The following is a 13,264-nucleotide window of genomic DNA, read 5'->3' on the forward strand; positions in this document are numbered from 1 at the left end:
CACCATTCTTTGTTCTAAATGAGAGAAAATAAACCTGTTTCTGAGTTATGTTCTGTTGAGACCCTAAGACTTTTACATTACTTGGTGCGTTTTTACCCAATTTTATGGGAATGTTTAAAATAATGTATGTCAACCAGGTAAAATATTTTATAGCTGTTAAATACAATAGCTGAGACAATATGGTTGTTTGTTTCAGGGTTACAACCTGAGCATCTACTGTAATCTTTCCTATTGTTTTATGGTGAAATGTGTCATGCTTTCAAAAGAACCTGTAAAACAAGCATACACTTAAAAGGGTAACACACAAGTGTACCAACACCCAGGTTAAAATAAAACATTGTTACTACTTCACAAGACCCTGTTCATTCTTCCTAAAGGATAAACCCTGTCCTGTGATTTGACGACATTCCTTTGTTAATACTTTCTAATACTTGAATGTATTCTAAAATGATGTAATTTTAGTTTTTGCTAATTTTACTTTCATTTACATGTATTCGTTTTTTACTTTGTTTCCTAAGCATTCTATTTTTAATGTGGGTAGCAGTAGTTCTCCATTATATTGATATGCCATTATTTATGTTTCTATCTACTACTGAGTAATGGTGATGCTCAGTTTCTTACTATTATAAAGAGTGTTATTAGGAACCTTTCATGTACACATTTCCTCGTGTACATGTGGAAACATGTCAATAGTGTATAAGCCTAGGACTAAAGGCTCTGGGCCAGCAAGGGAATGTCAGAAGTGTCTGTTCCAGATGGTAGTGGTAACTAGCTGTGGGTTCTAAAATTGAAGAGAAGCTTTGTGCTCTAAGGTCATGGAAACACAAAGGGGAAGGATAGGGAGCACTTAACCTGGAAAACTTAACTATGGGCTTATCCTGCCCAGCAGTCTGTTAGGATTCCTTACTCCATTCTCCCTTTGATATTTTATTGTAGGCTAGCTAATACACTTAGTTGCCAGATATCCTCCCAGAAGCAGGCCGTGCAAGTAGATGTAATATCCAACAACAGTCTAACGTAATTTCAGATACAAAATGAAAGGAGGACGCTAAACTCAATAAAACAAAGAACTTGAAGAAACCGTTAATAGAACAGACAGAATTTTTGAGTAAGTGTAACATGAGAGAGATGCAAGAAGATACTATATCCATAAAAATCAACTAGAAACCTTACTTGGTAGAATTTAGAATTAGTAAATATGTAGAAAAGGTGTCCTAGTTTCTGGAAGATCAAGTGGAGAAATTTTCCCAGATATAGTGTAAAAGGCAAAATGAAGTGTGGATAAAAAAAAGTTTAAATATAGAGACCGAGCCATCAGTTCTAAGTATGTCTAATAATATTTTCAGATGGAGACAATTGAAGGGACCTCTTAAAAAAAATTTTTTTTAAGTTTATTTATTTATTTTAAGAGAGAGTGTGAGCAGGGAAGGGGCAGAGAGAGAATCCCCAGTGCAGAGGCTCAATCCCATGACCACGAGATCATGACCTGAGCTGAAACCAAGAGTCAGGATGCTTAACCAACTGAATCACCCCGGCGCTCCTCATGTGGGAACCTTTTTATTCTATTTTATTCTTTTTTTTTTTTTTTTAATTTTTAAATTTTATTTAAATCTAAGTTAGTTAACATATAGTGTAATAATGATTTCAGGAGTAGAATTTAGTGATAAATTGCTTCTGTAATAAACCCAGTGCTCATCCCAACAAGTGCCCTCCTTAATACCCATCACTCATTTAACCCATCCACCCACCCCCCTCCAGCAACCCTCAGTTCTTTGTATTTAAGAGTCTCTTGTGGTTTCCCCTATGTTTGGAACCTTTCTAAAGAAATAATGCAAAATCATTTCCCAGAATGTAAGAAAGACTGAGTTTTGAACAGGATTTGAACTTTCAGAACATACACAAAGGACAAATAAAAAATTGACAAATATTCCAAGACAGAAACTTTTTTAAGTTCTGCTAGCTGCCTTATCATCTAAGTGTAAAGCCAAAACATAAAAACATTTCAAATATTCAAAGACAAAATTGACCAGCAAGAAATCCTCCTTGAAAGAATTATTAAAAATTATACTCAGGAAGCAGAAGAATAAATGCAAGAACTATGATTTAAGACCATTGGTTGGCAAAGGAAACAATGACATGCTTTTAAGTCTGAATAAGGTCTGTTTAAAAAAGAGAAAGAAGGTGGCTCAGTAGGTTAAGCGTTCAACTCTTGGTTTCAGGTCAGGTCACGATCTCACAGTTGGTGAGTTCAAGCCCCGCATTGGGCTTCATGCTGATCCTGGGATCCTCTCCTTCTTTCTCTGCCCCTCCCCTGCTAGTGTGCATGGTCTGTGTCTCTCTCTCTCTCTCAAAATAAATGAACTTCAAAAAGACTAAAAAAGAGAAAGAGGGGTGCCTGGGCATATCAGTCAGCTAAGCATCTGACTCTTGATTTTGGCTCAGGTCATGATCTCCCTGTTTATGAGATTGAGCCATGTGTTGGGCTCTGCACTGACAGCATGGAGCCTGCTTGGGGCTCTCTCTCCCTCTCACTCTGCCCTTCTCCCTCCTGCTTGCACACGTGCTCTCTCTCTCTCTCTCTCTTTTAAATAAGTAAACATTTTAAAAAATACAAAAGAAATATGGAAAAGATCTGCACATGAGATGGGGACAGAGAGAGAAGAGTGTATTAAGGGTAATTACTAGGAGAATAGAAATACAAAATGTATAGCTTCTACACATTGAAACAGATAGTATATCTAGAAAACTCCATCTAACAAAAGGCAGGTAAAGAGGAGGGAACAGCTTTGGGCTATTTACAGTTGATACACCTAAAATAAAATGACAATACGATAAAGTCAGCTGAAAGAAATATTTGTCCATATTTTATCATTTCTTATTTCTAGATTTTCCAGCTCTGCTTCCTAAATACTCTGTCACAAAGACATACCTACCATTTAACGAGGGGCCATATAGTGAAGATATAGAGACATACATGTCAGCATGAGGACTTGGATCTTAATTTGTGTTTAGTGTGAATGCTGTTGAAATTATTTTTGAGTAGAGAAGTGAGAACAAGTGGCAACAACAGAATAGAACAATAATAAAAGGGGACCTTAAAGTTTGTGTATAGGTTGAATAGATTTTCAGGAGATGAATGATCTGAGCACATAGATTCTATTTTGATTTTAAGGTACATATTTTTTCCCATGTTAACATCTAGTAAGGACTTAGAATTGATGGTATATCATAGTTTAATTAGCAACTTTTCCTCTTTTTAGTGATACATAAAACAGTCCTTTATTTTACTTTTTGAAGATTTTCTTTTTAAGTAATCTCTACACCCAGTGTGGGACTCAAACTCACAACCCCAAGATCAAGAGTTCCTCACGTTCCACCAACTGAGCCAACCAGGCGCCTCATAATACAGTCCTTTAAAATATCTGTACAGATACAAAAGATATGTGCATACACATGAGTTAGTATATGTAGATACATTTTCTTGTTTTGTTCTTTTAGGGAGGCTAAAAATAGTGATTCATGTGTAGGAGTAAGCACACCTCTCTTCTGAATACCATTCTGCAATTAAAAGAACCAAGGCTCTTTGGAGAACTGGTTAATTCCAGAACTGGTGTAGGGAAAATACAGGATGAGGGAGCATGTATTATGGTGCCAGATATTAAGGAAGTACTCCAAAGGATAGAGATGTAGTGAAAGGACACAGGAACTAAACAAAGTGCACAGAGTTGAAATAACTTGAACAACAAAAACAGTAGTGTGGATTATAACCCAAACAATAAAATATCTGTGAGTTCATACTGATTATAAATAACTGAATAAACAAAAGTGGGAGAGAAGTGACAGTTCTTCCTTACAGAATTGCAATCAATACATGTAGAAGAAATGAGGGGAATAGGAAATCAACATTAGAATAGCGCAATAATGATAGCTGAATATCCATTCATGCATGCTAAAATTATTGGCAAAACTTTCAGCAGAAGCAGAATGTTTGCATGTTCTCAAAGTAACTCACCCCCAAGTATTTGGTAATTACAAAAGGAAGAATGGTGGTTTTGTAGTAGAGGGTTTTGGCAGACACAAGTTTAGCCAAATGGTCAGTGATCCATGCATATGTCCCAGTGATGCATATCGATGTCATGTGCCCCTAGATATGGTGCACTGAAATGGGCAGAACATCTCTGTGGTATCCTTTCCAGTAATATGTAACATCAGATATATCGTGAGAAAACTCAGACAAACCCAGGTTGAGAGACATTCTGCAGAGTAAATGTCTTCAGAGAAGTATCAAGGTCATGAAAGATAAGGAAAGACAGGAACTGTCACATTGAAGAAGATTAAGGAGCTATGACAACTATCTGCAATAATGAGATCTTGTATTGGATTCTCAACAGTGGGGATATTGGTGGAAAAATTGGTGAAATCTGAAATGCGCTCTGTTGTTTAACAGTACAGTACCAAGGTTTATTTCTTAATTTTAATAATTTCTCTGTGCTTATGGAAGATACTAGCATGAAGGAAAGCTAGGTGGTGAAGGGTATGCAAAAAAAAACTATGCTAAAATTATCTCAGAACATTTAAAAAGTGAGTTCTAGGGCGGATGGCATCTTAAATTCAATGATATATAATATGTAGATTTTGAAGTAAATATATGTAGACTTTGCAAAAAGAGACATACTAAAAATAAAGATAGAGGAAGCAGTTAATGGAACAAGAACCTGGGGAGTGGTATCAAGAGTACTATTGAAGAGTTAATGTCGCCAAAGAGTGTCCTTGTTCTCTTTAAGATTGGGCAGTTGGGGGTGAGAAGATGCAGATTTAGAAGTACAGAGGTGACCTGATAATCCGTGAAGATTGCTGAGGTGGCTGTGTGCAGCTAGGTCTGGAAGGGGGCTGTTTGGCCTCTTTTGCCCAATGTAGAGTACATTTTAATGAGGCTGCTTTTTTGAATTGCATTGGTGCTGAGCCATTATAAAAAGCAGTGGAGATAAATTGTAGAATTGTAGAGAAGTAGAAAATGGAAGTCTGCTCACAGTAACAACTTGATAAAATTTGTGTTTCACTTTCTTGATTCCTTTTTTTTTAAATTGAAGTAAAGTTGACACACAGTGTTTCAGGTATATAACACAGTGATTTGACAAGTCTATATGTTACGCTTTGCTCATCACAAGTGTACCTATCCTACCATCTGTCACCATACAACACTATTACAATACCATTGACTATATTCCCTATGCTGTACTTTTCATCTCCATGACTTGTTCATTCCATAACTAGAAATCTCTACCTCTCACTCGCCGTTTACTCATTTTGCTCCCCCTACCCCACTCCCCTCTGGCAACTACCAGTTTGAGGAACTATGTCTTTCTGTATATCTTAGCCAGATAGACAAACATGAAGTGCCCATTAAGCACATGTGGAATACTGACTGGCAAGATACATGAAAATTAAAATTTATTATATGTTTATAAGATAAAGGGAGCAAAATAGTGGGTCAAAACTGTAAAATTGCTGATATTGAACTACTTTTGCCTATACAAAGGGCAGTTTCATACAGTTAAAACAAAAGACTCATTAGTGGGCTATTGATTTCTAAGTACATGCAGAGCTGAATACCAGTTTTGTTACTTTTTTAAAAACATACATTCTGTTTAAATGTATACGTTTTTAGAGCTGATGAGGAACCATAGCAATTATTTAGTTGCTCAGGCTTTTGCCCTAGCATAAACGACTGATGGATTGCGAGGAGAGACAATACAGAATCCTCATGGATTGATTACAACAGTGAATATTATAATGACTTTTTTGACATTTGCTATATTACAGTCCTCCTGTCAGGCGCCAGAGAGGAAGAAGGGATCGTCTGTCTCGACATAATTCCATTAGTCAAGATGAAAACTATCACCATCTCCCTTATGCACAGCAGCAAGCAATAGAGGAACCTCGAGCCTTCCACCCTCCGAATGTATCTCCCCGTCTGTTACACCCTGCTGCTCATCCACCCCAGCAAAATGCAGTAATGGTTGACATACATGATCAGGTATAGTAACAGAATGTCCAGGAAATACAGATGCTAAAAGTTGGTGGCAGTTTATTTGAGGTTGGTTTTTGTTGTACATTTGTTTTAATTTTACCTGAAAGGAAACGATCTTCCCTAAATTGAAGCTGTTTTAGATTCATTGATTCATTCTTAAGGATTGAAATTTAAATTCTACATAGCTGAAAAGAAAGTTGAACTTTAAAAAATGAGCAAGGTTATGAAAGCTCAGAATGGCTTCATGTAATAGTTGGTTTGAAATGACTGATGACAGGATTAATAGGAGATAGCAGACAGCTGGTGGTTTGAATACATATGCCTATTTTCCTCTCCCTTCCAGTTTCTTCTGGAATAATTCAGTAGGAGAGACAGTTGGATGCATCTTGGCTTATAGGTTTACATGGGTCTCCAAAGAGATGACAGGTAGAAGGCTTCATTTCCTTTTGTTCCTGCCAGGAACTGAGGGACTAATTGAGAAGAGGGCTTGCCAGTCTTCAGAGCCTGCGAGTAAAGATCAGAATTGTTTATATTTCTGTGGAGTTTCTGAAGTCAAAAAAACACAAATCTAGATGTATTCTAATAAAGTTGCTGAATTTTCAGGATGAGGAAAAAATCAAGTTTATAGACAGGAGAAATTAACAAAGGAAAGAGACTCAGATTAGCATCCCTTTTTTTCATCTACACTAGAGTGTGGAAACAATGAAAAAATTGAAAGAAAATATGATCTCCCAGGCACCATCTTCTATCAGACTTGTTCTTCCCTTGTGTTAATGAAACAATTCAAAAAATTTATCATGCAATAAGAAGTTCTAAAAAGAAAACATTTTCTAGACCACATTCTTTGTGGTCATAATCTGATACAACTATAAATTATAAGTTTGAAAATTGATTTAAAAAATGACACTGAAATATTTGAGGCAGATTATAATTAAGGAAAATTAAAGGAAAAATCCTATCAAAGTCATATGCCTAGAACTGTTTTCTGAGAAAATTTTATAAACCTTTGTTATTTGCTTTAAAAATTGAAAATAAATGAACTAATTGCTTGAGTAATTAGGGGGGGAAAATAGAGTAAACCAAAAAGAATTGAGAAGAATAAATTACTAGGAAATACAATTAAAATTAATAATATGGAAATCTGTTTTGAAGCAGCACAAAGGAAACCCAGTCCTGGTGCTTTGAAAAATTGATAAGAATGGCAAGCACCTTGTGAGCTTGGGTAAGGAGAAAAGAACAAATACATAAATAAGAGTAGGAATGATAAAAAGGTCTATATCCATACACATAGGAAACAAAGAATTTTCTTCAACTGTAAAATAAAAACAACTATTTTATAAGGGATGTTGGAATAATTGAATTATTTTGATCACTTAAACTAGTACCAGTGATAAGTACTCCGGTATTAGCTTAATTAACTTTGTTGTTAGCTATTATAATGAAAGTCTATATATAACTCTGGGGCAACAGAAAATGTGAAGTTCCAAAGTTGAACCAACAATAATAGAAAATTTTGAATTACCACATAAGTGTGAAAGCTACTTAAAGATTTACCATTGAAGAAGTAGTGACCAGATGGCTTCACAGATGATTTTTCTAATCTTTAAGGAACACTCATGTAATAATACACAAATGATTCTAGGCTTTTCTTAAGACCAGTTTTCTGATTACTTTATGAAACCCACATCATTTTAATATCAAGAGTAAATAAAGATAATAAAGTAAATAAAAATAATAAAAATAAAATGGGGATTGCTATCTTTAGTTTCTGTAGAAACTATCCCCAAAGAACGGTAGAAGAAAACTCTCAAATACACAGATTTTTAAAAAAAATTTTTTAATGTTTATTTAATTTTGAGAAAGAGAACGCTAGCAGAGGAGGGGCAGAGACAGAGGGAGACACAGAATTCAAAGCAGGCCCTGAGCTGTTAGCACAGAGCTGGATGCGGGGCTCAAACTCACGAACCGCGAGATCATGACCTGAGCTGAGGTCAGATGCTCAACCGACTGAGCCACCCAGGCACCCCCACAGAAAGATTTTCTAAGTAGATGTTTAGAAATACAATCTAGCAATGTATCAAAAAGAATAACCTATGAATAAACAAGGTTTATTCCAAATAAGAGGATAGCTTAATATGAAAATATTCATATTACATCAACAAATAATAGGAGAAAATGATAGTGATTTTATCAGAAGATGTTGAAAAGTCAGTTAAAATTTAGTAAAGACTCTAATAAGATAGGACAAGAAGGAAATTACTTAAATATAATAAATAAAATTATCCTAATTTTATCCTAATTGGCCAGCAATGAATCAGTAACTAGCAGTGTTTGTTCTGTCCATTTTTATTTAATATTAGTTCTACCAAATGTAATAAGATAATGTAGTAATGGATGTAAAGCAGTGAAAGAAATAATTGTATTTTTCTCCTCGTTGTGTAATTGTAGAAGAAAACACAAATACTAATTTGAAAGGATTTGATACATTGCTCAAATACAGATTATATGTACAGAAATCAGTAACTCTATGTCCATCAGTTGAATAGATAAAATATGGCATATCCATACAATGAAATATTCACTTAAATGTGTAGTGAAGTACTAATTCATGCTACACCATGGATTAACCTTGAAAACATGCTAAGTAAACCAGTCACAAAGGGCCACAATTTCATGAAATGTCTAGAATAGGTAAGTCCATAGAAATAGATGAATTCTGTTCCCAGTATTATTATGGAAGCTAAACCAGGACAGAAGGCAAGAAAAAGAGTGTAAGAATAAGAACAAATAACACCATCACTATCTGCAGGTGGAATGATGATAATGCATAGAAAAATTGCAGAGCATCTTAGATGAACATTAGAATTAAGAATTGAACAGATTGATAGGTTACAAAAACAGCTGTCAACAATCAGTTGTGTTTTTCTATACCAGAATCAAACATAATAAAAACTTGTAAAAAGATATTTTTATGCTAAACAACCCAGATTGTTTCAAGAGATAAGCTGTGGTGCTGAAGGTGAGGAAGGGTGATGCAAGTGGCAGTTACAAACTTAGAGGTCTTCTAATTAACTGCAATATGTAAACCATTTTTGGATTCTGATCCAAAAAAAGAAAAATGCGTTTAAAATTTTTGATATTGATGACACAATTGGAATTTTGAACTAGAATACTTTATTTTTAAGGGATATACCTTATTGTCCTAAGGGATGTTAATAATGCTATTGTGATTGTGTCTTCCAGGAATACGTACTAAAATATTTATTAAATGATGGATTCTTGGGATTTGCTTCAACAAAATACAGGAAAGGGAGAAGTTGATGGAAGTTGATGGGTTAATGGTTTTGGAGGCTAAGTGTTACATATAGGGGTTCATTACACTACTTTTGAGCATGTTTGAAATTCTCCATAATATTCAAATAAAAAAGTTTCACTGAAAAGTCAAAATAGTATGCAGGAAGTTATGCAACAATCTTAGCAAAAGATGTTTAAGATTTCTATGTAGAAGATTATAAAACTTTGTTGGGGCAGTTTAAAGAACACTTATCTAAATACTGAAGGTTTGGCTTGAAAGATCCAATTTTGTAAAAACTGCTTGTTGTCAAAACTGACATGGAATAAATAAAAATAATGTAATGTCCAATAAATGTCCAGTAAGTTTTTGGTGTACCTTGGGCAGCTGATTCTGTAATTTCTATGGCATTTTATAAAGGACCTGGAATTACCTAGAGTGGGGAAAAGCAAACTACTGCTGGCTGTTTTTGTAGAGTTTTATTGAAATACAACTATGCTTGTTTATCATCTATGGCTGTTTTGTGCAGAGATTAAGATGCCCACAATCCTAAAATATTCACTTTCTGGCTCTTTCTGAAATAGTTGGCCTACTGACACTCTGGTCTAGTGATTCTCAAAGTATGTCCTAGATAATCTGGTGGGCAGAACATCACCTACACGTTTGTTAGAAATGCAGATTTTCAGACTACTTTAGACGGTGTGATTCAGAAACTCTTGGTGTGGACCCAGCAACCTGTTTTAGGTGATTCTAATGCCAGAACACTAAATAGGCTAATGAAGTAGAACATAAAGCCCAGAAATAAACCCACACATTTGTGAATACTTGAATGATAAATGACTTCAATAAATGAGTTGGAAGAAGACAGAATTTTTAATAAATGATCCTGGGACAATTGGGTATCCAAATGAAAATATGAAACTGGATCCTTTATCACCTGCCATTCACAAAAGCAGTTCTGGGTAGATAAAGATATAAATGTTAATGGCAAAACTATAAGCTTTTGAGAAAGTAATGTAGCAATAGCTTCATGATCTTAAAGTAGGGAAGGCTTTCTTAAGACATAGGAAGAGTACTAATCATACATAGAACTGTTGATATATGGTCAGAAATAAACTTAAACATTTATTTGTCACAGGTGCTAAAGGAATTCAGGGAAGGAAAGGGAGGTCGGTCTTAGTAATGGTGTGGTAACAACTGGGTACAGTGCAGATCAATTTGAACCTTGACTCCTACTTAGTATCATACACAAAAATAAAGTTGGGTTCTAGATCTAAATGTGAAAGGTAAAAAATTAAGTAGTTAAAGGAGATTGCCTTCATAAGGTAGGCAAAGATTTCCTAAACAGGATATATAAATAGCCACTTAATAAAACCCCAACATGGTATATTTCATTAAAATAAAAAATTACTGCGTATCCAAAGATAGTATTTAAAAAGTGAAAAAGCAAGTCACTGCTTGGAAGAAAGTATTTGCAGTATTTTCATGGAAAAGGCTATGAACCAGAACATAAAAAGAGATTCAGTAAACATTTCCATGAAAATCAGACATGAATGCCTTTGAACATCATCTTTGACGGTTCTTTATCACTAAAGCAAAAAGACAAGTAAATAATTAGGTTGAATCTTTGATTGAACAGGTAGAATTGTATACATAGGAAAGTGATTTTTTAAATTCTGGAATTAAGTTGGATCAGATTATTAGTTTCAAAATACATAAAAATCTAACTTTTCTCATAGTGCTAACCAATTTATATGGAAATAGAAAAAAACCATTGACAATATAATTAAAACCTATAAACTTTAAAGGAGCTTTGAGGAATAAATTTTGTAAGAGTAATACATCTTTATGAAGGAAAGTAATTTCTTGAAGGACAGTACTATAGTATTGAATATGTGGCATAATATTCCAATGAAAAGCCTTAAAATAAAATTATGTGTCCTTTATAAAATAACATAACCTTTAACACAGATTAATAGAAATTACATAAGAATAAATGTGTGAAAATGGCCAATAAAAAAAGTATGGTAATAAGAATTTGTCTTCCTAGGTACTAACTTTTCTAGTAAGATACTATAACAGAAGCAGCACAAATTTGGCACAAAATATAAGTGGGAAGTTACTGAATGGAAAAAGATGGTATTTCCCTTTATAGAGAAAAAGGACATCTTAATAAATGAAACAAGTATTTCAAGAAAAAATTAGCGCTTACCTCACACTATAAACAAAAACCGGTTTTAGTTGGAGTATAAATTAAATGTAAAAAATAAAGTTATCAGAAAATTTAGGAACTTATATGTATAACCTCATCAATAAAGGGAACTACAAAAGCTACACTTTGTGTCCAAGAAATATAAATTCATGGAAGATACACTTTAACCATTAAAAGGTTTATCAAAAGATAAAACATATGCTGGGAAAACAGTTTTATTAGACATGACAAGCAGTAGTTGTGTCTCTAAAAACAAACTATAAATGAATGTGACAGAAAACCTAATAGACAATGGGCAGCAAGTAAAGGATACAGTTTACAGAGCAAGTGCTGTTTTTGTTTTTTCATTCTTCAGGTAGGTAAGAACACTTGCAATGAAAGTACATCTACTTTGAGTGGAGGTGCTGGGAAATGGGCCCTATATAGACTGTTAGGACTGTGGCTTACTCAGCCTTTTGCAAAAAATTTAAAATTCACCCTTTACCCAGTAATCCCTCCAAAATAAATGAAACTACTAGTATGTAGGGATATGTTCAGTGATATTTTTTTTTACAATTGTGTTTGTGTTGGCGAAAGAGTGAAAACAACTTGAATATCCCATTAGTATATTAATGATAGGACTGTATTGAGTGAGTGTACTTGAAATATCTGGCTAGTATCAAAAACAATGAATTGACTTTAACTCCCTTGAAGAGATCTCTACAATACTAAATGAAAAAAGTAAGTTGCAGAGCAATATCTCATTTTTGTTAAGGAAAAGAAAATAAACATGACATCGATTTGTGGATAATCGTGTATATATATATTTGTGTGCTTATGGAGCTTCAGGTAGGATAGGAATACGACTGGCCAAGAGAGAAGGAAATTATTTAACTTCTTTTATACTACTTTACATTGTTTTACTAGTTGGGTTTACATAAAAAATTTTTTTCGTATTGGATGTGGCTAGATATTAGAAGGTAGGAGCTTTCATGTTTCAAGTTTCCTCTAGAAAAGTTTATTCTGTAAAGGAGGCAAGAAGACTTAATACAGCAAGTCATTATTTTCTTGGACTTTTCAAGTCTTTTTGAGGGTAGAGTTGAATCCCAGTTCTCTGGTTTTCATATACTATTCTTGAAACAGCTTTCCTATATAATGACAAAGAATATTCTGGTTGAAGCTGTTGGAGAAGTATATTGTGGAAATCTATGTAACTGAGAAGGGAATCAATAAAGGCCCAGATTTAAATTTTTAGTAGTTGATGTTTTACCCAAATAGCTGAAGTTCTAAGGTTCTGTTTTTCTTTCCTGATAGCTCCATCAGGGCACTGTCCCTGTTTCTTACACGGTAACAACAGTGGCACCGCATGGGATTCCACTCTGCACAGGCCAGCACATCCCTGCTTGCAGTACCCAACAGGTCCCAGGATGCTCTGTGGTTTTCAGTGGACAGCACCTCCCTGTCTGTAGTGTGCCTCCTCCGGTAAGTCCGCAGCCCCTCTTTAGAATGGCTAAGTGTGTCGTGTAAGCAAACAGAATTGAAGAGACTGCCTTTTGTAAAAAGCTTTTCACTTCCAAGTAAAGGGCAATTTTATTGCAACAGAAGTCTCAAAGTATACTTATAATAACAGTTTAATAAAATTAGCTTTAAAACTTGATGTATTTTTACATTAACTAAATTTATACATATTTGAATATCCTGAAGATCAAAGCATGGTCCCTCATATATCAACATTGTTTATAATTAAACC

The 13,264-nt window shown here is 34.4% G+C and overlaps 1 protein-coding gene across 4 annotated transcripts in view; it reads left to right on the forward strand.

The window, feature by feature from the left end:
• Positions 1–13,264, forward strand: part of RNF38 (ring finger protein 38) — a 131,796-nt gene that overhangs the window by 102,500 nt on the left and 16,032 nt on the right. For all 4 annotated transcript variants that reach the window (XM_058694906.1, XM_058694904.1, XM_058694903.1 and 1 more), the window contains 2 exons: positions 5,824–6,037; positions 12,829–12,996. In XM_058694906.1, coding sequence (XP_058550889.1) covers positions 5,824–6,037; positions 12,829–12,996 — 382 coding nt within the window. The remainder of the gene's footprint in view (positions 1–5,823; positions 6,038–12,828; positions 12,997–13,264) is intronic.

Source organism: Neofelis nebulosa, chromosome 12, assembly GCF_028018385.1.
Source record: "Neofelis nebulosa isolate mNeoNeb1 chromosome 12, mNeoNeb1.pri, whole genome shotgun sequence".
Classification (NCBI taxonomy): Eukaryota; Metazoa; Chordata; class Mammalia; order Carnivora; family Felidae; genus Neofelis; species Neofelis nebulosa.